Genomic DNA, 27068 nt, shown 5'->3' with positions numbered 1-27068 from the left:
TAAGACAGTAGGACAGGCCCTCTACATGTACTTCAGTAATTAATACCTCATTCTTCTGCAACAGATTGCATCTTGGATAGCCATTATAATGGAAGGCAGTTGCCCCTCAATATAAGCTACAATTGTTTGTGCACTGTCTTATTTCTGTGCTTATAAGCTGCAGTTTTCTTGTCAGAGCATACTATGGCACAGTTGAAATTTGGTATTAACGCTAATCTGAAACCTTTGGGAGCCAGCATCTAAATCATCTGGGTTTGACTTCTCTGGACACAGGGCTCTGGATATCTCAAGTACCCTAGCATGCCCCGGGAAGTGAACCACCAACACAAAAAAACCCCAACATGTCAGCAATAAGTTTAGGTAGTTGAAGGAGAGATTGAGAAACAAGCATATTTGCTGTTACAGTGTTTTTAGGACAACTTTGTAAAGAAATGGCCAAAGTGCCCATAGGAGAGTCATGCTTTCTCCTGTCCTGGAGCTTTTGGAGGTTAAAGAGCCTCCCAGAGAGATGTTGTGTTTCACTCTCTCAATGAGGTCATGGAGAAAGAGAGATTAATATTAGCGAGCACTTGGGTAGAAAGAGACCTCTTTTAGGGCAGTTTTTGAAGATGAGAATGTTATACCAGGTCTCGTCCTCTAAAGTGCACTAGCAACTTGAGTGGAAATATCAACAAAGAAATAATAAAACCTTGTTAAATGGAAAACTTTTGGAAACGTGCAGTTAGCAAAATGGAAGACAGGGATAATCTTAGCAGCAACAACCTGAGAAAATGTCATTGGAGAATTTAGCTGTAACAGACAGTGCTCCACAGTAACTGTGCACTTCACTCCTTGGTGACAGTGACACATCTTTTATAATTCTTTCTGAGTGTGCTCTCAAAAGGGGTTAATGTTTTCTTGCTTTGTGCTGAATTTTATAGAAATAAGTGCCCCTAGGGAAATCTTAATTGTCTCTTTTTTTTTCTCATATTCCCTCTACAGTTGAAAATTAATACTACTGTGGATTTACAGAATTTGCTAATTAGTAAGAAGCTTGACATTTACTAATATAAAACTATGAATAAACCTACTAATTTAAAAATTATGTCACCATCAGAATGTTCCCATGGAAGCTGAAAGCCCAGAGAAAAATGTAGTCTTTAGATATTTATTAACAAGGTGATTAGTCAGAGGATTACCATAGGACATGTTATTTCAGTGCTAGAAGTTTATTACTCATATTCTCAAATAATTGAGATTCTTGGAGAATGATACATGTTTACCGCATCTTTAGCTTGAAATGGGTAGAACCATCTCAGGGCTACCATGAAAAGTAGGTTTTACAAGTCATGCAGCAGTTCCCTTTGATTGGCAGTGACTATCTGGAAGGCTCTGGTAAGAAGCTCCTGCTGGAAAACACATTACTAGATGACTAATGATGTCAGTCATGGGGACAGGAGGAGGCAGTCACAGCATGAGTGCCATATGTGGGCCCTTCCTGAGACAGACAAAACCAGGGAGTGAGCTTCCCAATCCACTTTTGTTTTTCTCATTGGTGTCAGAGCTCTTGGAAATCTGGGTTAAACAGCTGAAATGTGCTTTCTGGACATTGTGGCAGGAGGGGTAACTAAGGCCATGCTAGAACTCTAAAGAGCATGCTGAACAAAACTGACCCAAACCATGAAATGGCCTCATATGACCATGTGTGTATAAGGAAGCAAGTCAGGGATATCAAGAGGCTGAGTGGTTCAGAGTTTGTCTCCTGGAAAGAGAAAAGAGCTGGGGCAGGGCAGGGCCTGGAGGGGGCACCTCTGTCTTGTAGGTAGTGATTTCTGCATGTGGCTTCTGACAGCCTACACCCTGGCGCACAAAGGCAAGGACTGTAAAGAGAAGAATTCGGTTGTGCCAACAAAGCTTTTGTCCCAGCAGGGCTCTCAAAGTAGGGGTCATCTAAACAAAATCACTTGGAACTGGGATAAAACTTTGCAAGACAGTTCTTTTTTTAAGTCCATTTGTTGATTTTTTTTTTTTTTTTTTAAAGAAACAGTCCTTTCTCACATGTGTCATCAAACCAAGGTTCAAACATTGGTTACTAATCGCTGGCATTTGAAATGCTATTTTAAAAGCAAGAGCCTTAAAAAGCAAGGCTATGGAACCCTGGAGACACTGTTCTGGGAGAATACTGATCACCGTCTTCTGAGGACTCGAAATCCATTCAATAGAACCTATGCACCTCATTAGCTATTGCTGGTCAGCCTTTATTTATGTGTTGTACTGCTCAGCCCTGTAGGCAGTGAAAAGTGCCATAAATTACTTTTAGCAATGGCACATGATGGGGGTAGCATGGCTCCCTACTCTCCATGTTTCTCTCATGTCATAGGTGAATGAAGTGAGCAAGTGGGGCAGAGCCAAGTACAGAGCCAAGGAGAGCTTGACTATGCCCTTGACCTCTTTGGCCCTCACAGACCTGGCATGACCACCTTGGGGGCTCTGAGTAATCTTTTTCCACCTATGGAAAATGAGACTGATGCTGTAGGCAGCAGGAGTTGTGCACTCGAAAGTTAATTCTTTTCCTGACAACACATCTTTTTGTGTTCTTCCTTTCACCTCCTCTTCTCACCCACCTGGAGGTAGACATTGGCAATGCTCATTTGCATGAAAGAAATGTGTGGCAGAAAAGCTTTCTTAGCATTGCTGGAAGTAGAGAGGAGGCCAATGTCAGATGCTCTAGGTACAAATCTTAGCTCCACCTTTTACATGCTGTGTGCGTTTGGGCAAGTGACTTGTACTCTCAGTGCTTTCCTCTTCTGCAAAATCAAAATGATGAAAATGCCTCCTCAAAAGGCTATTAGGAGATTGAGATATTTCCATAAAGTGTTTAGCATAATGCCTGTTTTATAGTAAGCGCTGCAGGGCTATTAGCTCATTATTAGTATGACTAACAAATGCCAACTTTAAGTTAACTGCACAAGTGTTCTCTCTCTACCTGATGGATATCAGTGAGAGGTATTCTTGCTGGTGTCATGTATAAATGCTGACCCCAAGTACTATTTTCAGAAATGACTCCTCATCACTTTATAAAGCTATGGAAAGGACATTCTTGTCCCTGTGCCAGAGTCATTTCTAGACAGTGTCCAGCGTGGTGTTTATTGTGGGTACGAGGAAGCAGCTACAGGGGACACGGGTAGTTTCACACCTAGATGAGGCCAATGCTCCTCACCTCTGATGCTGGCCTCCATCGCCTTGTGGTACTGCCATTCCTCAAAACCCACCCCAAGGCCTCGTCTTGCCTTGCTTCCTCTGAGCACTATGCGGTAGCCAATCGGGTTTACTGAGATCAGCTTTGAACTCTCAGCTAATAGGGGACCTTGATCAAGTCATTTCTATAGGTTTTGTTTTCTCTGCCCTATAGGCTCTTGGGCTTTAAATCAGCTGAAACAGGTCAAGAGCTAATATAGGCCCTGGCACATTCAGTCAGTGCTTATTTGTTTGTCATTGGTGTAGGCTTTTGCTGCTAGTGAAGGATATGAACTCCAGGAAGAAATGGATTTCAGGTCAGTTCTATATTCCTCCATTAACTTCAAAGACATCCTTATCTTTGTTTCAGGGGGACCAGCTCCTATCTTTACCTTGATTCTTTTTGTCTTCTGTGGATCTGGGTCTGTCTCTCTTAGGTGGTCAGAAAACTGTATAGATATCGATTAATATTTATTTGAGGCAACATGCTGGACACTGTGGGAGATGTCAAGGAAGGTTTGTATACAGACATATCACCCAGATCATTTTAAGAGCCTTGTTTTTCTTTCGAGGTCAGGAGGAGATCAAAAGTAGTAGTAAGAAAATGATCAATTAGTCCTTCCGTTGAGAACTCTCAGCTCCAGTAAGCCCTTACACAAGTGAGGAGGAGGACAGGGAAGAATGAAACAGTACAGCATTATCATAAGGGTGGTAATAGCCCATATGTAAATGAGTATAACCACACAGGAAAGCTGTTTTGAGTCAATGTGAATCATAAGACCAAAGTGAATGTATAATAGCCACCCTGCAAACTTCCAGCTCTCCTGCAGAAGCTTGCCTGTAGATAGAAACATCCCACCTGGCCTGAACAATAGAGCCACGTGATGGGATTCAGGTGTGGGCCTCAGTCTGCATGCTCGTTAGTGTTCAATAATGCTCCCCAGTCAGCAGCCAGAGCCTCATTACCGTTGGTAAGAGTAAGCTAATAATTAAGAGTTCTGAGTTTCCAAGTGGTGACAAATAGAATGAAGAGGTAATGAGATGGATAGAAATGGAGATCCCCTGATGAGTGCCAATGGTGAGGGGATGAGGAAATGAAAAAGACACCATTGTCACTCTGAGCGATACTGAGAAATACCTATTTGTCTATGGCACAGGGAAATGGGAAGGCATTTATCAAGCACTGAAAAGCGAAACCACCCTGGGTAGAGCCCTGGATAAGATTGTGCTGCAAAATCCATCCTGTGGGAAGAAGAGTCAAGACTTGGACTGACTTGGAATTCATGTTTTAATATTTGGTGATAGTGAAATATGCAGAAGTGGGGGTGGGGAAGGGGCCCTGTCCAAAGATCCCATGACTGAAGAGCTCTCTTGATTATCTGCTTCTACAAGAGGTCTGATGATGTTGGTCCTAGTGAGGACCTAACATAGAGGCTGTCATTAGATTTTTTGTAATTGCATATAACCAACATCTTCTGAGGGCCTGGGAGAAGCCAGTGGTTTGGTGGTCTGGAGTGGCCTTGGTTTCAAGGCCTTGAATTTAGATCTTACCTCCAAATGAGTTTCCCATTGGCTACTGAAGGAAGATCTTCATACTGTTCTAAACTTGTACCTTTACTGGATCCTACTACCTGTAGTAGGCTGTTAATAGTTTTACCCATCATGTAATTATCTTCTGAATGGCACAGTTAGAATTTGCTGAATATGGTAGCGCACTTAAAATAGAAGTACATCCATCTATAAATTGCTACTGACATGTAGCTATAATTGACACTGTAATTAGCCTGACTAATCCATTTTTAATGAAAACCTGTGAGTGGCGTTACTTTGCTAGAAAAATCCAGACATTTCACATTAGTTAAAATGTGGTGAAATCATCTTGCCTCTGTGACGAGGTGGTAATCATTGCCTTACATTCATTTGTGTTGGGAGCTTTAATTCACTGTTAATGTTAAAAATGCAATACAATTGGGGTAATTTTGCTTTGGCATTTTCTTAAATAAAAAAAAAAAAAAGCCGGAAGCCTTAAAAAATAAATAAGGAACCATGACTGTCTCTTAAGCTCTGAGAGGCCTTTGCCCTGTTGAAGGCATGGTTTCCCTCTGCCATTTCCCCTCTGCCGTTGCAAATCCATATGAAGATTGGGTTATTTCTACTGTGAAGATGAATCTCAGCCTCCATCCGGCTGAGAAATCATACCATACTTTGTCCTTCAGTTTGGAAATCTTCCTTTTTATTCAGGCTTCTGTCTTTCCCACCTGACCTGGTTATCTACAAGCACAGGCTGTTGATTTTCTAAATGGCTTGAGGCCTTGATTCTGGTGGTAAATGCCTTCGCCACCTGTGTTTGCTTTGGCGGGATACGTTTTTTAAATTACATAAGTAATTTTAAATTTTATATTTGTACAAACGGTACTGTGTTTAATACTCAAGGTCAAGCTGAAATGTAAAACATGGAGAAGTCATCCATTCACCCCCTGGATCTATCTTTGTCTACTAGATGAAAAGAACTTTAAGAGCAAATATTTTTCACAGGTGGGATCTTTTAATTTTTTTTTTAGCAGCTCTCCAGTAGATAAGGGGGTTGGCAATTCTCTTTACACAAAGATACTTAAAAAAAAAATTCCATTCAAATGGTTTCTCTAGTGCTTAGACATGGTAGAAAATGAAAGTGCACAGAAAAGATCTAGAAGTTACTCCAAACCCATTTTCGCAGAGGAAAAGCATTCTTAATTTCCACATTTCCCCTATGTATGTGGACAGCCGCACAAATGATTTTAAATTAGTTTCCTATGTGTGCTCACTATGATTTGAAAATATATATATAGCATAAATATAAAGCTGTATCATTATAAATTATATAGATGCAAGTTTATACATATAATTATACAAATACAGGGTTATATATTTCAGAAGTATAAGATTTTGTCTTCCTCATTTGTGTATGTCTTTCTCTCATTGGATAATTTAGCTACAAAGCAGATGTCATTAATGCAGGCTGTGTAGTGGCAAGAATATAATAAGTCTAAAGAGGTTGGGGGCAGCTCACAGAGTGAATGGGCAAAAATTGCCCAACGTTAAAGTGATGGGGGGGTAAGGGGAGTAGATGATGAAGGGAGATCTTGAAAAAGTATCATTTTGAAATACCTAGGATTTCCTGTGTGTAAATAATTGAGCGTCAGTATTTTTTAAAACTTGTTAACAATTGAAAATTTTTCTTAGTGACACCAGGGGTTGACTGCTTAATATACTTTACTAAGATTTTTTTTTTTTTTTCTTCTTGGTGTAAAAAGGCTGTAGGTACACTTTGTTTTCTTAAATTCTGAGATACCCTGAACTGTCTGCTGTTTCTTTTGGTTCCTCTTGTCTTCTTCTCATGGGATAGCCTTAGGCTGTCTCCTGTGGAATTTTGATGTATACCTATAAGCTTAGAATGTTTTATAAATGGTCTAAACCTAAATACACGTCTCGAGCTATCCATTTATGTACCTTGATTGTTTTCTAAGTCATCAATAAAAAGTGTTTGAGAACCTGGCCAGGTGAAAGCAGGCTAGATGACAAGTCATTTTTCCTGTTAAGGTTAGTCAGTCTTGGAATCCCTCAGGCAGCAGCTTTTCAAAAGTATTTGCATTTTTGTCTAACTTTTGAGCCCGTTGTTTTTAAATGAAATGAATGGAAATAGAAACATATTTACTAGTCGGTAGTGGTGTCTGGGATTTGGCTTCATTTGCAGTATAGCTTCTGCTGATGATCCTCCCAAAAGGACTGGTCATGCCTTCTAGGATTGGTTTAGACCCCTGCTATTTGCTGAGTCATTTCAGCATATGAAAACATAATTTTTAAAGTAAATCATGTCACCTCCAGCTATAATGGAATAACATGTTTATTTTTCAAAGTAAAAAAAACCCACAAGTTTTTCATTCTTTTAACCAAAAGAACAGTACTTCTTTTTGATCGTGTTTGACTTCTTGGTTGCCTAGGAGATAGGAGTTTTCATGGCAGATTGCTTTAGCTAGGATAGTTAGAAGTCACTTCTTATGACCTGATATTCCCACATAATAACAAAATTTTATTAGAGATTTGGAGAATCGGAATGCCCAGTGTTGACAGAGTAACAGAGAGATTGCCCTTCTCCCTATACTACTTCTGAATATTAAGTTTTAGAAACATTTCCTGAGGTATATTTAGCAGTACGTATCAACAGCCTTGAAAGTTCAATATTCTTTGAACACAGCAAGTCTCAAATCTAGGAATTGATACGTGAGAGATAAAGAGATACATAATTGTTGGTATATGAAGGACCTTCCTCATACAGTTTTTAAGTAATTGTTAGAAAGTGCTTAGAATGATGAAAGTAGGCAGTGTTAGCTATTAGGTCTATAATTTAAACAGATGTTACTTAAAAATTTTGTTGAAGTATAGTTGACTTACAATGTTGTATTACTTTCAAGTGTACAGCAAAGTGAATCAGGTCTGTTTTTCCATATAGATTATTATATACTATCAAGTATATTTGCCTGTGCTATCAAGTAGGTCTTTGCCAGTTAGCTATTTTATACATAGTAGCATACATATGCAGTCTCATCCCTCCAATTTATTCCTATGATTACCCCCTTGGTAACCATAAGTTTTTTTTTTTTCAAAATCTGTGAGTTTGTTTTATATATAAGTTCCTTTGTATCATTTTTTAAATAGCGTCTACATATAAATGACATCATATGATACTTATCTTACTCTGTCTGGCTTCATTTAGTGTGATAGTCTCTAGGTCCTTCCATGTTGCTGAAAATGCCATTATTTCGTTCTTGTTTATGGCTGAGTAATACTCCATCATATATGTGTACCATATTTTCTTTATCCATTCTTCTGTGATGGACCTTTATATTGCTTCCATGTCTTGGCTATTGCAAATAGTATTGCAGTGCACGCTGGGGTGCATGTATCTTTTTAAATTAAGGTTTTCTCTGGATATATGCCCAGGAATGGAATTGCTAGATCATATGGTAGTTCTATATTTAGTTTTGGGAGGAACCTCCATACTGATTTTTTGTAGTGGTTATACCAGCTTACATTCCCACCAACAGTGTAGGAGGGTTTCCTTTTGTCCACATCCTACCTAGCATTTATTCTTTGTAGGCTTTTTAATGATGGTCATTCTGACTGGTGTGAGGTGCTACCTCATAGTGGTTTTTATTTGCAGTTCTCTAATACTTGGTGATGTTCACCATCTTTGCATATGCTTTTTGGCTTTTTGGCCATCTGTATTTAGAGAAATGTCTATCTAGATCTTCTGACCATTTAAAATTTTTTTTATTTTTACTTTTTATAAACTGCATGAGAAGTTTGTGTATTTTGAAGATTAATCCCTTGTCAATTGCTTCATTTCAAAAAAAATTTCTCTTTCTGTGGGTTGTCTTTTCATTTTTTGTTTAATGGTTTCCTTTGCTGTACAAAAGCTTTTAAGTTTAAATAGGTCCCATTTATTTATTTTTGTTTTTATTTTCGCTACTCTAGGAGGTGGAGCAAAAAAGATTATTGCTGCAATTTATGTTAGAGTGCTCTGCTTATATTTTGCTCTAGGATTTTTATAATATCTGGCCTTACATTTAGATCTTTAATTCATATTGAGTTTATTACTGTGTATGGTGTTAGAGTGTTGTAATTCATTTTTTAAAATGCAGGCAGCTGTTCAGTTTTCCCAGCGGCACTTAATGAAGAAATTGTCTTTTGTCCATTGTATATTCTTGCCTCTTTGTCATAGTTTAGGTGACCATAGATGCAATAGGTTTATCTCTGGGCTTTTTATCCTGTCCAACTTATCTATATATCTGTTTTTATGCCAGTTCCATACTGTTTTATTTACTGTAGTCAGATGCTACTTTTTAAATAACATCACTCTACCTTTAATAGAGTGAGCAATCATCCAATGATAGTGCAGTGCCAAAATATTTTTTTAATTTTGCTGAACTAAAATTATATACCATTTATATGATACTCGGCCAAGCAGCTTGCCCATTAACTTACGTATTAGTTGACAAATAACGATTGTTGATTGAATAAAATTGGCCACTGCTTTTTGCCAGGGTAAAATACTAACAACAGTGTAATGACTAGCATTTATTGAATACTTACTGTATATCCTTGAAGAGAGGTGTTACTGTCATTTTCCATTTCATAGACTAACCCTTGAGCTGTGTTCTTAGCCTCATCATCCTAGGGCTTCTGCTAGAGAGTTGTGCTAGGATGGAGAATTCTATTGCTAAAAAATCTTTTGTGTTAGAAAGCTCCCAAGATAATTTCAGTAAACATTGTTTTGGAACTAGTGCTCAGAGGAAGTACTTCTCAAACTTTAATGTGCATATAATACAGCTAGGAAGCTTGTTAAAATAACAGCTGTGTTGATCCAGTAAATTTGAGGTGGAGCCTTCTGTAACAATTTTCAGGTAATGCAGATATTGGCCAACAGACTGCATTTTGAGTGACGAGCCTACTACATTGCTTGTGGAACTACTCAGACTTTTCATTTATCCCAAAGAAACCATTTACTGTAAGGAAAGGTAGTCATGGAACAGGGTCGTAGTGGTCAGTAGGTTAGGATTTCACATTCTCATGAGCATGGTGTTAGGTGATTTGCTCAAGTCCTGAGTTTCTTACACTTGAATTGTTAGGTTTTGAAGGGTCCTCAACATTCACAAAAATGAGTTACGTTTTGTGTTCTCCATTTGGTGAAAAAATACAAAAATAGGTGACATAGGCATATACTCTGAATCACCAGTTGACTGTCCTACAAAAGGGTGTTGCCATGTGCTTTTAGCATTAAGGAATCCCCTAAAGTAACTATTAACTTTAATTTAGCATTTCTGAAAACAGGGTGCCTGAAATCCTAAATTCCCAAGTTTGAGAAATTCTTAAACAGTATCTTCTAGAAATAGTTTCCTCTAAAGGAGGTCTCTCAGATTCAGAGTAACTTTGAGTAAGGCACTTGGCTTGCTAGACTTAATATCTCTAAAATGAGAAAACTAGATCTAAGCGATATTTTTGGTCCTTTCCAGCTAAGACATTCTAGAGTTGACTTTTTTTGAGACAGTGTTAGAAACACATGGTGCTTATCTTAGTTGGACATGAACATAACAGTTGCAAACAAATCAGGAAGAAACCTGATCTACCCTGAAATGAGCCATTGTCATCTCCTGTTGTAAATGGGGGAAATTTCACACACTGGACATCTAAGCAGTGCTTCTGTGGACATCTAACCTTTGTCCACTATAAGTTAGGTTGCCTGTCTAGCCCTATCAAAGATGACTTATCAAATGCACTTAGTCACAAAACTAAATGTGAATGATAGAGACCTTTTCCTTACTTTCCTTCTGTTTACTAAATTTTGAAGACACAAAGATCTAAAAATAATGTGATGCTACTAGCTGGTAAGAATTACAGGAGAGTAGTTCCCATTAGGGCTCAGCGGTAATGAACCTGACTGGGTTTGAGGACATGGGTTTGATCCCTGGCCTCATTCAGTGGGTTAAGGATCTGGAGTTGCCATGAGCTGTGGTGTAGTTCGCAGATGCAACTTTGATATTGTGTTGCTGTGGCTGTGATGTAGGCTGGCAGCTGTAGCTATGATTTGATCCCTAGCCTGGGAACTTCCACATGCCATGTGTGTGGCCCTTAAGAAAAGAGATCCCACCCCTCCCCCAAAAAAAAGAATTATAGGAGAGAGAAGGGTAGAGATTGTTATGGAAGGTAAAGAGATCAAGAGAGGGTGCAAATAACTTTTATAGCTAAAAAGATGGAAAATGGAGACATGTTAAATATGTGAAAGTAACAAATTTTTAGTTCAAAATAAGTTGTACAAAGGAATAAAAATTTTAAAATTAATTGGCTAAAAATATGACTTGGTTTTCATTAATACACTTCTGTCATTTGTTTATATAGAGACATGCAGGCCTCAGGCACTGCTATAGAATGAACCTAGTCCCTTCTATTTCTAACTTGGCAAAGGCCTACTTATAAGATGAAGGTTCTAAACCTTAGAGTGAGGTCCCAACCCAGTGCTTGGTTCTCTGAATGCCAGAAGCCATCATCTTTATAGTTAATCAGGAACAGAGACACCAGGAGATGATTTTCCCCTGAGAATTCCACAGAATATTGGTATATCCAGCCTTCTTGTTTGGTTTAAAAAAAAAAATTTCAGCAATTTTACTTTAGCTTAAAATAAAATTGCTTTCTGCACTTTTGATGTGAGAGGAAAGTATTTAATATTTATCTCAACCTTGCAGACAGTTTCAGATCCTAGAGATGCAGAAATCTTAACATCACACAATATTGGCTCTTGCACTTTTCTCTACTTTTGTTCCTTTTATAGTTCCTGGAATATTTTTCTTCTCCACTGAAATTAAAACTTTAGGAAGCATGTCTGCTAGCAGCACAAGTGGGCAGAATTTTACTGCAATTAAAGGAGAGGCAAAACTGGTTTAGAGAAAGGAGACAAAGTATTACCATTTATGTCATATGACAGACAAAAATGATGTGTGTCATACACTGCCATCCATTATTATTTTTTAATTTTACTTAAGTATAGTTAATTTATAGTGTTGTTGTAAGAGTATAGCAAAGTGATTCAGTTATATATATGTTTCAGATTGTTTTCCATTATAGGTTGTTATAGTGTATAGCACAGAACTGTACTCAACATCTCTAATCCATTATTTTCAAATGAGATAGTCAAGGGTGAGAAGTTCAGTAAATCAATGAAGATCACAGAGTGGCAGAACTGAGGCTCAAGTGCCTGTGCTTTGAACACTCCTTCACTTCTTGATACTTGGTAGTCTCAACAAAGGGTAGTTGGTAAGTTGTATGGACATATCAAAAGGGAAGGAAGGGTGAAGAGGGAAGTCACCAACCATTTCAAATTGTTGGTAGGCTCAACTCATGAGAAGAAATGTAATAGAAAAAATATGAGTTTGTAGTCAGGAGCAGTCCATGGGAAGGAGAGAAATCGGAGGCAGGGTAGCCTCCAGAGAGGAGAAATGAGAAGTAATTAAGCTTGATATATAACACTAGGAACCAGCTTTATAGAAGACTTACACTCATGCTGATACTCATCAGAAGTCAGATAGATTGAGGTTGTCTACCTAAAGGCATCAGGAAGCCAAAAAAATATATATGAGAAGACTGAGGAAAGAGTTGAGAAGGAAGGGAAGTGTTAGGTATGACAGAGCGGAAACATTTCCCCCTCTGCCCAGCTTTTTTTTTTTTTTTTTTTTTTGTCTTTTTGCCTCTTCTAGGGCCGCTCCCTCAGCATATGGAGGTTCCCAGGCTAGGGGCTGAATCGGAGCTGTAGCCGCCGGCGTACGCCAGAGCCATAGCAACAAGGGATCCCAGCTGCATCTGCAACCTACACCACAGCTCACAGCAACGCCAGATCCTTAACCCACTGAGCACGGCCAGGGACTGAACCGGCAACCTCATGGTTCTTAGTCGGATTTGTTAACCACTGCACCATAACGGGAACTCCTCCCTCTGTCCAGCTTGAATTCTTATGGTTGAACTAGAGAGAATAATAGAAAAAGAAACAAATATTAATTTATATGCATGGCAGTCTCATAGAAATGAGACCTAAGAAATAGCCAAAGCTGGCAGCCTTTATACTTTTTAGACAAAGAGAAAAAAACTTGTGAAGAATTGACAGAACAAAGAAACAGGTTTTGAGTATTCAATCAGTAAAAATCTAAACAGAGTTTGGGCTTGGGGTAGTAAATTAAAGAGATAACAAGGTTTGTCTATATGGGCTTGGCCTGAATTCGCTATCTCTGGGAATAAGGGTATTTTTCTGCTTTCAGATGCAAGGACTGTACCTCTCACACATGAGAATTCTTCCTTTCAGGAAGATAGAAAGGAGGGTCAGAGTGTCTTCTTGCATTGACTATTTCTTAAGTAACCCTAATTCAAAATAATTAATATGCTACCAAGGCACATTTGGGGGTGTGTGTTGGGGGGAGCTTGCACTGAACTGCAACAGATGGAATCCCTGAAAGGCAGAGAAGTAAACTGAAGTCAGGGAATGTTTGAAAAAATAATGTAGAATATGAAGAATTGAATGAAAACTGATGAGCACGTATAGAAAAGGGATTGGGAAAGTAGTCTGTAGTGGGTTGAATAGTACTTCCCCTAAATGGAACCTCAAAATTTAACTTTACTGGGAAATAGGATCTTTGAATATAATTAGTTAAGATGAGCTTATACTAGGTTAGAGGGGGTCCTAATCCTAATGTTGTGTCCTCATAAGGAGAGGACACACAGAGAAGATGCTCCTGTGAAGACAGAAGCAGAGGAGTTCCCATCATGGCCAAGTGGTTAATGCACCTGACTAGTATCCATGAGAATGCGGCTTTGACCCCTGGCCTTGCTCAGTGAGTTAAGGATCCAGTGTTCCTGTGAGCTGTGGTGTAGGTTGCAGACACGTCTTGGATCCAATGTTGGTGTGGCTATGATGTAAGCCAATGGCTACAGCACTGATTGGAACCATAGCCTGGGAACCTCCATATGCCGCGAGTGTGGCCCTAAAAAGACCAAAGACGCGCGCGCGCGCGCACACACACACACACACACACACACACACACACACACACACAAAGAGAGGCAGAGATTAGAGCGCTGTGTCTACAAGGCAAGGATTGTTGACAACCACCAGAAGCCAAGAGGAGGCAAGGAAGAATTCTATCCTGGAATCTTTAGAGGCCCTTCCAACACCTTGATTTCTCATCTCTAGAACTATGAGAAAATGTCTTTTTAAGCCACCCAGTTTGTGATAATTTGTTATTATAGCCTTCAGAAACCAGTATATAGCCATAAACTTAGACTTGTTAACAAAACTCTAACAACTTGAAATAAAAACTACATCATCCTCCAGTGAAGAAGAATCTGATTGTCATTTTACTTTTCTCCCTAGCAATACTGACAGCTGTGGGATAATTTTTTTTCCAGTGTTGAAACAAGCAAACATGAAGCTTAGGATTTTATTTCTGGTTATTTTAATTGAGTGGGAGGATAAAATAAAGATACCATTCTGAATAATATCTCAGTTTGCCACATAATGACCCTCTTTGAATGTAATTTTAGAGAATGTAGTCTAGCAAAAAAAGAAAAGAAAAATGGAAAAATAAATCCAGAAGGAAAAAAATGTGGAAAATAAGAACAAATGGGGGAATTTATTGATTTAAAAAAATTTATTGGAATATAGTTGACTTACAATGTTCTATTAGTTTCAAATCTACAGGGAAGTGCATCAGTTATACATATATCCATTCCTTTTTCCCATATAGGTTATTAGAGTATATTAAGTAGATTTCCCTATGCTATATAGTAGGTCCTTGTTAGTTGTCTATTATATACAGTATTGTGTATCTGTTAATCCCATCTCCCAATTTATTCCTCCTCTCCACTGTTCCCCCTTTGGTAATCCTAAATTTGATAACAGAAATCTGTGAGTTTGTTTCTGTTTTATAAATAAGTTCTTCTGTATCATTTTTTATTAGATTGTACCTATAAATGATATCAAATGATATTTGTCTTTCTCTTTTTGACTTTGCTCAGTAGAATAATCTCTAGATTCACCCATGTTTCTGTAAATGCCTTTATTTCATTCCTGTAAATGACTGAGTAATATTCCATTGTATATATCTTCTTTATCCATTCCCCTGTTGATGGACATTTAAGTTGCTTCCATGTCTTGGCTATTGTAAATAGTGTTGCAATGAACACTGGGGTGCATGTATCTTTTTGAATTATGGTTTTCTTTGGATAAATTCCCAGGAGTAGTATTGCTGGACCATGTGGTAGTTTTATATATTTAGTTTTCAGAGGAACCTCCATAATGTTCTCCATAGTGGTTGCACAAATCTTACATTTCCATCAACAGTGTAGGAGGGTTCCCTTTCTGCACACACTCTCAAACATTTATTCTTGGTTGATTTTGTGATGATGACCATTCTGATTGGTATGAGATGCTACCTCATAATAGTTTTGATTTGCATTTTTCTAATAGTGATACTGAACATCTTTTCATGTGCTTTGTTATGTAAATAAGCAATGACAACTTTAATTTCTAGGAATGTCATAGGGTAGGTAATAGGAAAATTGTCCACTAAAAACAATTTGAAATGCTATATAAGTATACAAACATTCACTCAAAAGCATAGTTGAGCTTGGAGAGAAAAAAAAAAAAGGTGAGTTAAATCAAAGAGGGATCTAAGATTCACGCAATAAAAGAGTGCTAAGCCTATTGCTTCCTGATGGGGACTGTCCGTAGACCTTTGTGAATAAGATAAATGAAAAATAGGATTGCTGAAATAAACAGTGGTCAGAAACCAAAACCAGCATATCAATAACAGTTTGAAATTATAATACTGTATTTCCAAACATTAGAATTTGAATAAGGGGATGATGGGGGATGAGATCTAAAAGAGATCCAAGGTTGCAGTGTATGCTAAGGATAGAGAGATTGATCTGCTTTTAGATATTGATGGGGAAATTGAGCATTAGTGTGGATTATACAAAGAATAATCACTACTGAAGAAAATAAAATGCATAATTTTTATACCATAGGATAAAACTTAATGTAGACGTTGGAAGAAAGGGAAAAGAAAAAAGGGAAACAAAAAGATGGTATAGTATGGTGAAATAAGAAAGAAGAATTGGCACAAATATATGTGTTAAAATAATATTGTCCAATGGATGGTGAAATGCTGTAATGTTTACAAAAAAAAAAAACGCGTTTAAAAGGACACAGTTTGAAAATAAAGAGATGGAATAATTTACGGCAAATGAGACAAAAAAAGAATAGATCAAGAGAGTAACCAAATGCACATGCCATAATAGAGAAAGTAGTTAACTTCTGGCATTTGACATTAAGCTATTGCAGTTAGAAATCTTAACAGTTTTTTCGGAAGCTGATGAAACAATTGAGACAAAAAATAAACAGAAAATTCAGATAACAATGAATTTGCTCTACCATGTATGTAGAACTCCTTACTCAACCAATGCAAAATGTATATTTTTTGAAAGGGCATATGGTTTAGGCACATGCTTCAACTTTGAATGAATCAGGAAGGAATCCTCAAATTCTAAAAAAGATGGCATTATAGAGGTTCTTCTCTCTAATCACAGTGCTTTAAATCAGTCCTTATTAATAGAAAGATAGCAAAAACATTCTGTATATTGGAAATGAAAAGACATACCATGAAATAACCCTCAGGTTAAATAGGACATGGTAACAAGAATAGCAAAGTATGAACATTATATAGCAGGAGTTGGCAAACTACAGCCCACAAGCTAATCCCAGCTGCTGCCTCTTCTTACAAATAAAGTTTTATTGGGACACAACCACATCCATTCCTTTATTTATTGTCCATGGTTACTTCCATGCTGCCATAATAGAGTTGAGTAGTTAAAACAGACTGAATCTGGAATTTTAGAGAGAGAATTTGTCTCCCCTTGTTCTCAAGCATCTAGCAAAGAATCAGAATCAAGTCCAGATTCATTCCTCTGTACATATGGAAACTTATTGTAAACATTCCCAGCAATTGGTACCAGGAAAGTTGGCTCACAAAAGGAGAGAAAAATGAAAACATTTCTGTACCTCGGACCATAAACAAAGCTCCAAGTGAATTAAATACCTAACTGTTAAGAGTGAAAATATAAAGCTTATAAATGAAAATTTAAGAATATATTTTTGTAACCTTATGTTAGGAAAAGGTTTGTTACATAAGATTTTCAGAGCACCAAGCACAAACCATAAAAAGAAATTTGATGACTACATCAAAATGAATGCTTTTTGTTCAATGGAATCTACAATAGAAAAGCTTAGCCATAAAAAAGAATAAAATAATGCTATTTTGCAGTGACATGGATGGAACTAAAGATTCTTATATTAAGTAAGTCTAAAGGAGAAAGGCAAATACCATATAATATCACTTATATATCAAGATATCTGGGGAGAAAAAAAAAAAAAACCAAATTCATGAACATGGAGAATAGACATGTGGTTGCCAACGGAGAGGAGGAGAGAGTGGGATTGATTGTGGCTCAGCAATAACAAACCTGACTAGTATCTAAGAGGATGCAAATTCAAGCCCTGGCCTTTGCTCAGTGGGTTAAGGATCTGGCAGTAATGTGAGCTAAGGTGTTGGTTGCAGCTGCAGCTTGGATCTGGTGTTGCTGTGGCTATGGTGTAGGCAGCAACTGCAGCTCTCATTTGGCCCCTAGCCTGGGAACTTTGATATTCCGAAGGAGCAGACCTAAAATAAAATAAATAAGAAAAACTAATAGATGGTGAATTTATAGCTGTCATTTTTAATATATCAAGATCATTTAAATATATAAAGGATAATGAAAAATTAGAAAATAGGGAGGAAACAAATATAAAAGAGGGCAAAGTATAAATTGGCTATTCCTACAAGAAGAAATATACATATATACATATCACATTGGAGACAAAATAAGTAAATCTGTGATACCATTTGCCTATCACATCAGTAAAAGCTTGGAAATCAGATGCTTTCAAGTGCTGGTAAGGATGTGAAAAGATAGAAATCTGCAGGTATTGCTTCTAGGAGTTCAGAATGGTGTATATATTTAAAAGTATGTATATAATGTAACAAAGTTATAATATATTATAAATATTATAATATTTATATACTTAAAGTATATAACATAACTTAAAGCCCATAGATACCCAGGGAAACATGATCTTCACAATGTTATTTGTGGGGAAAGATTTGGGAAAGCTAGTTCCTGAATACGGAAAGAATGGATAAGGTAAACCACAGTGGAATACAATGAGAGAATAGTGGTGAGAAAGAGTAAATTATGTCTATAACAACAAGAATGGGTTTCTAAAACAATGTTGAGAGAAAAAGGTAGAATGATATGGAAAGGATGGTACAACTTCTATATAAATTTTTAAACTGTGTGAGAGCCCTATATATGTTTGACATATAAAATATTTATAAAAATGCAGTAAAGCTTATAAATACAATATTAATTATAAAAATGGTGAAGCTCTTGGGTGGGAGAAGAAAGAAAGGGTTTGGGCATAGATGAGGAAGCAAAAATGATGATATGAAAAAGGAAAACCAGAAGAGTCTTTCATGGACTTGTTATAGCAGCTCATCAACTAGAGCCTATGTTTAAATCAACTCTCCATTAGAGGAAACAAACTCCATAGACGTTTGTCCTTCCAGCCCCATAGGTCCAGGTGCTCAAACAAGGTCATCAGGTGTGGGTCTCTCTCTGTACTTGGCTCTCCTGGCCTCCATATTGGCTCTGATATTAGGCAGTCCCATTTTAATGTAATCTCTGGCTCTTCCACAGTTTACATCCTACCAGTTTGGTAACTTAGCAGAAGGAAAGCACTTTCCTGTAGTATCACCAGTATCCTCTGCTGGATATCATTCCTTTGAATGGCTCATTTTTTGTCCTGTGTCCACTTCTGAATCAGTCAAGTGACAAAGGACTAAGGATGCCTAGGTCACTCTCCCAACCTGAGAATCAGGCAGTGGGAATTGCCTAACATATGGGAAAAAGAAAAAAATAGGGTGGTATGGCCAGAACTACAGAAAAAGGATTCTGGGGAGACAAAACAAAAACAAAACACAGATAGCTGTAGGGGACTTGAATCAATGCTATTTGTAGAATGAATTGCCTTGTTTATTGTAGAAAAACTGGGGAAAATGGAAAAAGGTTAACTCCAAATGTCTAAAGCACTGCCATTTGTCTGATATATATTTCATATGACCCCACGGCATGAATCCATGACAAAAAGATGGACCTGTTATAAAGGGCATCTCTATGATTGTTGTAGTTGATTATCACAGAAGGAATGGATTGTGAACTTCCTATCACTGAATATCTTGAAGCATAGTTTGTTCAGCTACTTGGCAAAGATTCTGTAGGAAAGGACTAGGAGAATAGTTGGGCTTGATTAGTGGTTCTGAATCATCTCAACAGCTTATTAAAGCAGAGATTTCTGGGACCTTCTCCCAGAGTTTCTGGTTTGATAGGTTTGGAACAGGACTCAAGTATTTGCATTTCTAATAAGTATGCAAGGTGATGTTGATGCTACTCCTCCAGGGAACATACCTTAAAAACCAATGGGTTAGATGATTTTTCAACATGTTTACTGACATTTTATTTTTTGTGATAGTTAGAAATGTTCTAGAAACCAGTATTTGCGTTATTGAGAGAAAACTTTAGGTACTTCTTTGTACCTGAAATGTGTTAAGGTCTGGCTATGTGGGTGCTTCTGGAGTAGATGAATTTTGCATAGCCTCCTGTATCTTTTGGGTCATTGAGAACATTAGAATCATTAAGCAGTTGCACATTGATAAAATGATCAGCCATTTTCTCATGTCATCGTTTTTGTAATCCTATTTCTCCTTTTCCACAGGGGTTTCAATTTTCAACAATTTTGTAGTAGAATGGTACTTAAATTGGAAAAATGAAGTGGCTTCCCAAGGAGGGTGTGTCCTAGTCTTTCAGAAAGTAACTTTGTCACATACAGGCAGAGACTGACAGAAAATCATTCTTTGGTACCTGGCTCCCAGGTGTCAAATCTTGCTTTCCCCTCATCGTCTCACGTGTACCCCAGCTTGTGGCTTTCACCCCCCAAAGAGGATTTGAAACACTTCACATGCCTTGCTGCATACTACCTCTGCATCAACCAGGAATTGTTTTCCTCTTGAACTTTATTTTGTCCTTTCTTGATTTTCCAAAACTTTCCTTTGGAAATTTTGCTATAATAGTTGTCTGCGAATATTCACATATTTTTGTAGGCAAGGTCAAACAGTGTTTATACTTTTCCTAAATTGCTTTTACATAAACAAAGATGAAACCTTTTTAGAAAAGCATTTAAGAATGAGAAGTTTTATAGTCAATGCTCAACCATGAAAAGTTTCAGCTTAGCAAAGATGATGAAACATATGGTCAAAATAGTACCTGACAAGAGTTCCCATTGTGGCTCAGTGGTAATGAACCCCACTAGTATCCATGAAGATGAGGTTTCAATCCCTGGCCCCTCTCAATGGGTTAAGGATCCGGCATTGCCATGAGCTATGGTGTAGGTCACAGATGTGGCTTGGATCTGGTGTTGCAGTGGCTGTGATGTAGGTTAGCAGCTGCAGCTCCGATCTGATCCCTAGCCTGGGAACTTCCATATGCTGCACTCATGTGTGGCTCTTAAAAAAAAAAAAAAAAAGAAAAAGTACCTGGAAGATTGGGCCTAGTGGATTTGGGTTAAGATGGCTATCTGGAGTGCACAGGGATTTAAGAAAACTCTTTTGTTGCTCATGTAACTGCTTGAAAACGCTAAATCCCACCAGGGCAGTGCTGGTAGGGAGAGTGGAGTATTTTAGGAGGACATTTAGGAGGACCCAGAATACATCTCAGAGGACATTAAATAGGGAACAGCTTGAATGATATCTTCTTTACAACTAAGCATCTGTAGCAATGGACTTTTGTTTCTTTATAGTGGTATATGATCTGAGTTTCCCATCTGAATCTCATAAATGCCCATTTTCTACATTGTCTTCTCTTTCAGACTTCGACTGTGAGAAAATGGCACTCAGATTCGGCCAACATCTCATCAAGCCCTCTGTGGTGTTTTTCAAAACAGAACTGTCCTTTGCCCTGGTGAACAGGAAACCTGTGGTCCCAGGACGTATCCTTTTTTTTTTTTTTTAAGAAAGGAAAAATAGAAAGCCTCTGAATCTAACAGGCCAAATGAATATAGGATTGACCTCTGGTTTGTTGAAAAAGGTAAACAAGGAATCCCTTGCATTCCCCCCTTGGAGAAACCAGGTAAGATGCTATTCATATCTATTCTCAATCCATTTGGTGGCACCAGTAATATGCTTGATCAATGTTGCAGAACTTCTGAAAAGAGTTGCTTAGCAACCGTGGCCTTGGAGGTGAATCTTTGCTTGACCTTTTCGCTATGGTAGCTATGTAAATAAATAGGTGCTTCTAAGATGTACCCAGTGAGGATCCTGAGCACTTTGTTTTTGCCTAACAGTTGTGAATTTTAATAGAAAGATAGAGATTGTTGGCACTCTTGTGATGTGGATGTAAGGTATTACATGATGATTAGAGACAGACTTGGTTTCTTTACCTCTGGGAGATCATTCGAGCTATGAATTTTAATTAAATTCAAATATATCAGTACGCTTACACATTTTTTTTTAATGTTAGGCTCTGAAATAGCATTTTATCTTGGAAAACATCCCATCTTTTAGGTCACTGTCCAATGCCATTGATGGTAGAGTATTTTATTTCCCTCTGACCAGAGATTTCGGTAGAAACTTGATTCTTTTACACTGGGATAAGCAGGATTTGGTAAAATGCTCTGGAGAGTTATTTTTAGGTTGTTGAAACTATTACTCATGACTGTAGGCATATGATGTTTGTACTGATTTTTCAGAATGTTTTTCTCTCCTCCCCTCCGCCTCTCACAACTTAATTTATTATGCAGAGGGCAGCAAGGTATACATTTCATATTTTGAGATAGTAAGTGTTTCTTCCCTGAAACATGGTTTTTCTTTGAAATAAATTTCTGAGTAATTCCGAACCTAGAAATGTGTCAAGATTTTTTCCAGAGTAAGTTGTATTTTTTTTAATGGGATTTTCAAAATGGTTGAAAACTTCTTTCTTGTCAATGTAAGTATTCTACATTAAAAAAAAAATACAGATAATAAAACATGCACCAAAACATAATTGTGATTTTTATGATAGACTTTATTTTTAACCTAAATAAATTCTGTAAATTTACAAATTAATGATCATATCAATAAACAGGTAAATAATATACATTTCTAACAAAAACTATTAGTAAATAATACATACATAATATTTAACTCTTTATAAAAATATTTGAAATAAGTGTATAAGACTAGAAAATTACAATCTTGTGTTCATTGAAATTAAGACAAATAGAATGAGAGTTTGTATAAAACAATAATTTTTATGTTTTATGCCAATTTTATATTGAGTTTTTCCTAAAAGACCTTGAAGTTCTTAAAATAACAGAGCATTTTATTTTCTCATTTGATTTTGCTGCAAGTTTTTGGTTGTCTTTTTCTTTTGTGGAATTTCTTTTTTTTTTTTTAAGCAAAATGTCTGGGAATTCCAGCGTCAAAAGAATATTGCTTTACATGCCATCTGTTTTTGGGTGCCAATTTTAAATTACTTTTTATCAAAGAATTGAGAGAATTGGGATAAAAATGTGAATTTAGATAAATCTTAATGCCTTGGACAGAAAGAATAGGAAGATGTAGAGATGCACTTTTAAAAAAAATGGCTAATAATGGAATTTTGCTTTGTGTGTGTGTGTATGTGTGTGTGTGTATATATTTTACCTCATATCTTGATAGAAATAAAGTTGATTTTTCATGATCTTTTTAACCAGTTCTTAAAATATCATGCATAAAACCTGGGTCATTTTTGAGTTTAAATTCAAGAAAAGTTTAGGTATCTGCCTCAAGGAAAATGTTTATACCGAATAGTGAGCAGTGAGTGAATGATGACTAGTTTTGCTCCAGATGGTGCTGGAATTGCCATTTTGGAACTGAGTCCTGTTCTGTTAACCATTTCTTTAAGTAAATGCCAAGAATAAGAGGATGATTGTTTTAAAATTAACAAACCTCAGTGAGGAAGGTATTGAGGAAGACCTGGCCTTTCTGGGGGTGAGAACAGTGAGAACTGGAACTTTATTGTAATCAGTATACTCTGGAAAGCTGTTTCACATTTACAGTGTTTAAAGTGGTTTCAGGGCCAGTAGATAATATATTCAGGCAATCCTTTTTATATGATGATTCTGTACCTTTTTATTTTACTTTACCTCTAAGCTCTGTTAGGTGACAGTTGTGAGAATAATCTTAATAAGTTACTCATTTGCTAGCAAAAAGCCATACTCTTTTGTCCTGTGATTTGGGAATTGAACCTTTGGATCTTTGCCCACTAATATTTCATAAATTAGATGGTGAGATGGCTGCAGTGGACTTGAATCCCCCCATGCTCTACCCTACCTGCCTTATATAAGCCCCTTGTTGTATGTCTTCCATATCATCTAGCTTTTTGCACACTCTGCTGCTAGACTCCTCCCGTCCAGACTGCACCTCACTCTAAACCATAACTCTGATCCTATGAGTCTTCTATTCCTTTGCAAACAAACCACTGATGTATCTCATGAATCTTTTTTTTTCTTTTTTCTGAGGATAAGGTCCAAATTCATTAGTATCTTTTAAAAAGATTTTCATTATCTTATGTCAGCTTCCCCACTTTTAACCTGCTTTCCGCACGCCCCTCTTTACCCTGCCTCTCTCTTCCCATCCTTTTCATTTCAACTAAAATGCTTTGATACCTGTCTTGCCCTCTTAGGGAAAAAAAAAATTGTTTTTATAATACTTGGTTCCTTATTGACATGTTGATTCATTCAGCAGTTTATTACTGAGCTCCTACTATGTTCCAGCTACCAGGCCGAACACTAATTCCAATCTGCATCAGACCAGAACTATGTTCATTCCTGTTTGTCTCTGCACTGAGTCCTTAGTTCCTGGGAAGAGGAACTGCCTAGGAGCAAAACCTACTCTTGCACATCTTTTTCTTAGCACCCAAAAGTATTAGGTTGACTGAATTTATAGTCAATCTGTAAACATCAGGAGGTGTGGGTAGTTTCAGTTAATGGAATGGGGCATTAAGGGTCCATTGAAATCCTGCCTTTTCAATTTTCCTATGTACAAAGCCATATCTTGTCACCACTGTATTCCAGATTTTTTAAGTACCGCATTCAAGCTGTATTTTCCCAGCTTTCCCTACCTGCGTTGTCAGTTACAATCCTGTTTTCATTTCCGTAATCCATGTGCTAAGTCTAAAAGTCGTGAAAATTGAATCGATGGCGGATGGGAAAAGATTCTTTGCTACCTTTTTTTCTTTTACATGATAATTGATCAATGGGTAAGTCTGTATTTTAAGGGCTGTGTACTGGTATCTTTGATGATTTCTTTTGAAAGAGTGGTGGCGTTTGGGGAGTGTGTCATTCGTGAGAGACTTGTAAATGTCATCTTTGAACTTGTGTCCTCTCTAACATTTTGCTTCCCCCTCTTCAACCTTTTTTTCTTTTGACTCTGCTCACGGACTTTTAAAAATATATTTCTGAGAAGGAAAAGAACTGTCAGATCAGGGGCCGCAGATATACTTTTGAAGCAGAACGATTTGCTTCATTCTCAAGAGAGCCACTTCAGTCCCTCATTGTCCTCACCTAAAGCAAACACTTTTGCTAGTCACAGTGTTTAAAGCCGATTGAGTAGGCTTTGGCTTCTGTGGTGTAATACTGTGGAAGCATGTGTCAGAATGTCTTTAATCCGTTAATTTCCCATTACTGGAAAATGCTTTTCAGCCTGTCTTGGTGAGAAAACAGAAGCATTTTGGAGATTGCCTGTTCAGAATTCTGCAGTGAACATTTATTCATGTACCTTGGTATAGCCCAGTTATTGTCCACGGCTTAAAAAAATTGGAACCAATGTAGTTACTGCTTCTCTCCACCCTCTCCCCTTCCACTGGGCTGTGTCTATGGCTCTGCCTACCTCTCATCTTGGGTTGAGCATGAAAAATGAATTGGAACATTAGTGGAATCCACTGGGGGCCTGGGGCTTTTATTGCAAATAAAATTATTCATTTGTTACGTCCTGTTGTTTGCAGTAGACAGCGTATTGATCTTCAAATTGCTATTCAGAATGGCATATGGAGCCCTAACATAAGGGGAACATGGCCACGTTTGTGGACAGGCTGAATGTGTTATATAATGACAGAGACAAACCTTGCTTGCCGGCCATACTGCATTATACAAATCATTTGTCAACAGTTTACTGAATCACTTATTGAATAGGGCAGATTTTTCCAAGCGGGAGCATTGCACACAGAATATTATCTGGGCCAAGCCATGTTAGGATGATGCATTGGAGATAGCTTTACAAAGTGTATTTTTGAAGAATTAGACTAGGTAACTTAAAGGACATTTCTGCTGACGTCTTAGAAGCAGAAGTTTGGTACCATGGAAATTGTGTTCTAAGGTCCAGCTTCAATTGATACACAAGAAAAATCTGGCAAATGCCTTTTAATACAAAATTTTACCTTCCCAAATAAGTCCTGTTCAGTCTTCTCTGTTTTTAGGCCATTGCCACATTGAGTACTTTTAAAATAAATGAATAATAAAAATAGCTTCATTACTTAACAGTGCTTCTTATGGATTAGATGCTATAGATAAAAGTGACCTTTTAGTCGTGCTGTAACAATCAGAAATATTTGTCATTTCCTGAGTACGTTGTAATCTTGTGAATTTCTTTAATTGTTCAGGAAACAGCAGTTATTAGTGATCTGATGATCTTTCATTTCTCAAAAGAGTTTCTTTTTAAACCTTCCTATGCACATAAAATGAGCACAAGCACTATTTTAATATCGTTATTACTAAAGATAGATTTTTGCTCTTAAAATTTCCTTTTTTTTTTCCCCCACCCAAGACAAGCATATTGTATATTAGCTAGCTTAAACTACTCTTGGAGAGATGTTCAAAGCCGGTCTTGCTGTCCTTTATCCTGAGCTGAAATGGGGCAAGTTGGCTTTTTTCTGGTCATATTTTTGACTTTATTTGGCAAATTATTGTGCTTAAAAGATCCACATGTAGCAGTAATTGTCAGAGAATTCTTAAGCTGTTTCTATGGGAAATGTTTCCATATAAACGTGCACTTACCTTTGGGTTAAGAGAGAACATTGCTTCTGGCTAGAACCAGTTTTTGATGACATTGGTCAGCAGGAACAAAGGAAGCTCTTGAATGCTTTCATCATTCACTAAATTGACTGACATCTTTTCTCAGGGTCTAGAGCCTGCCCCAGAGGATCCTGCTAACCCCCACTGCAAGACAAACCTTGTGTGACTATCATCTATCTTGACTTGTCATCTGAGGAATCACTGCACAGAGAGCAAATATATTTTATCTCAAACGCCATCACTTTAGTTGGTAGTGAGCTCACAGTGTTGAGTAAGATTCTGAGGCTGCATGCAGGGCCATTGGGCAGGAACTGTCATGGGTAGCAGAGGAGAAAAAGGCCCTCCTTGCCAAATCTCTTCCTCTCCCAAGTGTATTTTTTGTTCCTGGAGCTGAGACTGGCATCTTTATTTTTGTTATAGACAGAATGATGGATTGTTGACAACTGACACTAAATGGATTAATAGATGCTTTGAGTGTGTGCAAGGAACATTTGAAATTGGACAGAGAAAAATGTGTGGATTTTTATACATTTTGCCCTGGCCTCTTCGAATAAAGGTGACTTGCCCATGAAGCAGTGTGCCTGAGGCATGTGTACACTGGTCTCTAGACCTTGTCCAGGCCCTTTTCGTGGTTCACTGTCTTTCCCTGGCTCCTTGCCTTTCTTCCTATTGGTTGCTGAGGATACTGGTAGGTAGTGATCTTATATTTCACTTGCCCCCTAAGCTTAGTTACTTCCTTTTGACTGTTTGCCTTTAACCTTGACGGCTTCTCCATAATAGGATTTACCTTCTAGCTTCAGGCCCTGCTGTGATTGGGGGTGGGGGGGTGGAAATGGGATGGGCTGTCCTGAGTGGTTGTGTATTTGAGGAGGGAGGAAGTCCAGCTGGCTTTTTGATCAGAGCTTTTCAGGAAGTTCCTATATTCTCTCAGAATTACATGAAGGCTTTAGGATCCTTTTTACAACCAGCGAAGGATACCTTTACCATCTGTCGATCTATTGCCGAACGTAATTCTGTTAGCTGTGTGTGTGAATGT

The 27068-nt window shown here is 37.6% G+C and overlaps 1 protein-coding gene across 34 annotated transcripts in view; it reads left to right on the top strand.

Moving 5' to 3' along the window:
- The window catches only part of FHIT (fragile histidine triad diadenosine triphosphatase), a 1441601-nt gene that overhangs the window by 635574 nt on the left and 778959 nt on the right, over positions 1-27068 (top strand). For all 34 annotated transcript variants that reach the window (XR_014823438.1, XM_021070759.2, XM_084988813.1 and 31 more), the window contains one exon: positions 20813-20932. Coding sequence is in view for 33 of the 34 variants with exons in the window: in XM_021070765.2 (XP_020926424.1) it covers positions 20813-20932 (120 nt within the window). In the remaining variant the exon portion in view is untranslated. The remainder of the gene's footprint in view (positions 1-20812; positions 20933-27068) is intronic.

This window comes from Sus scrofa, chromosome 13, assembly GCF_054392235.1.
Source record: "Sus scrofa isolate SSC_HxYL_T2T_F1_AM1 chromosome 13, Sscrofa_HxYL_maternal_Yorkshire_Landrace_v2.0, whole genome shotgun sequence".
Lineage (NCBI taxonomy): Eukaryota > Metazoa > Chordata > Mammalia > Artiodactyla > Suidae > Sus > Sus scrofa.
The sequence above is the reverse complement of the archived record's forward strand: the minus strand, read 5'-3'. Positions and strand labels throughout refer to the sequence as shown.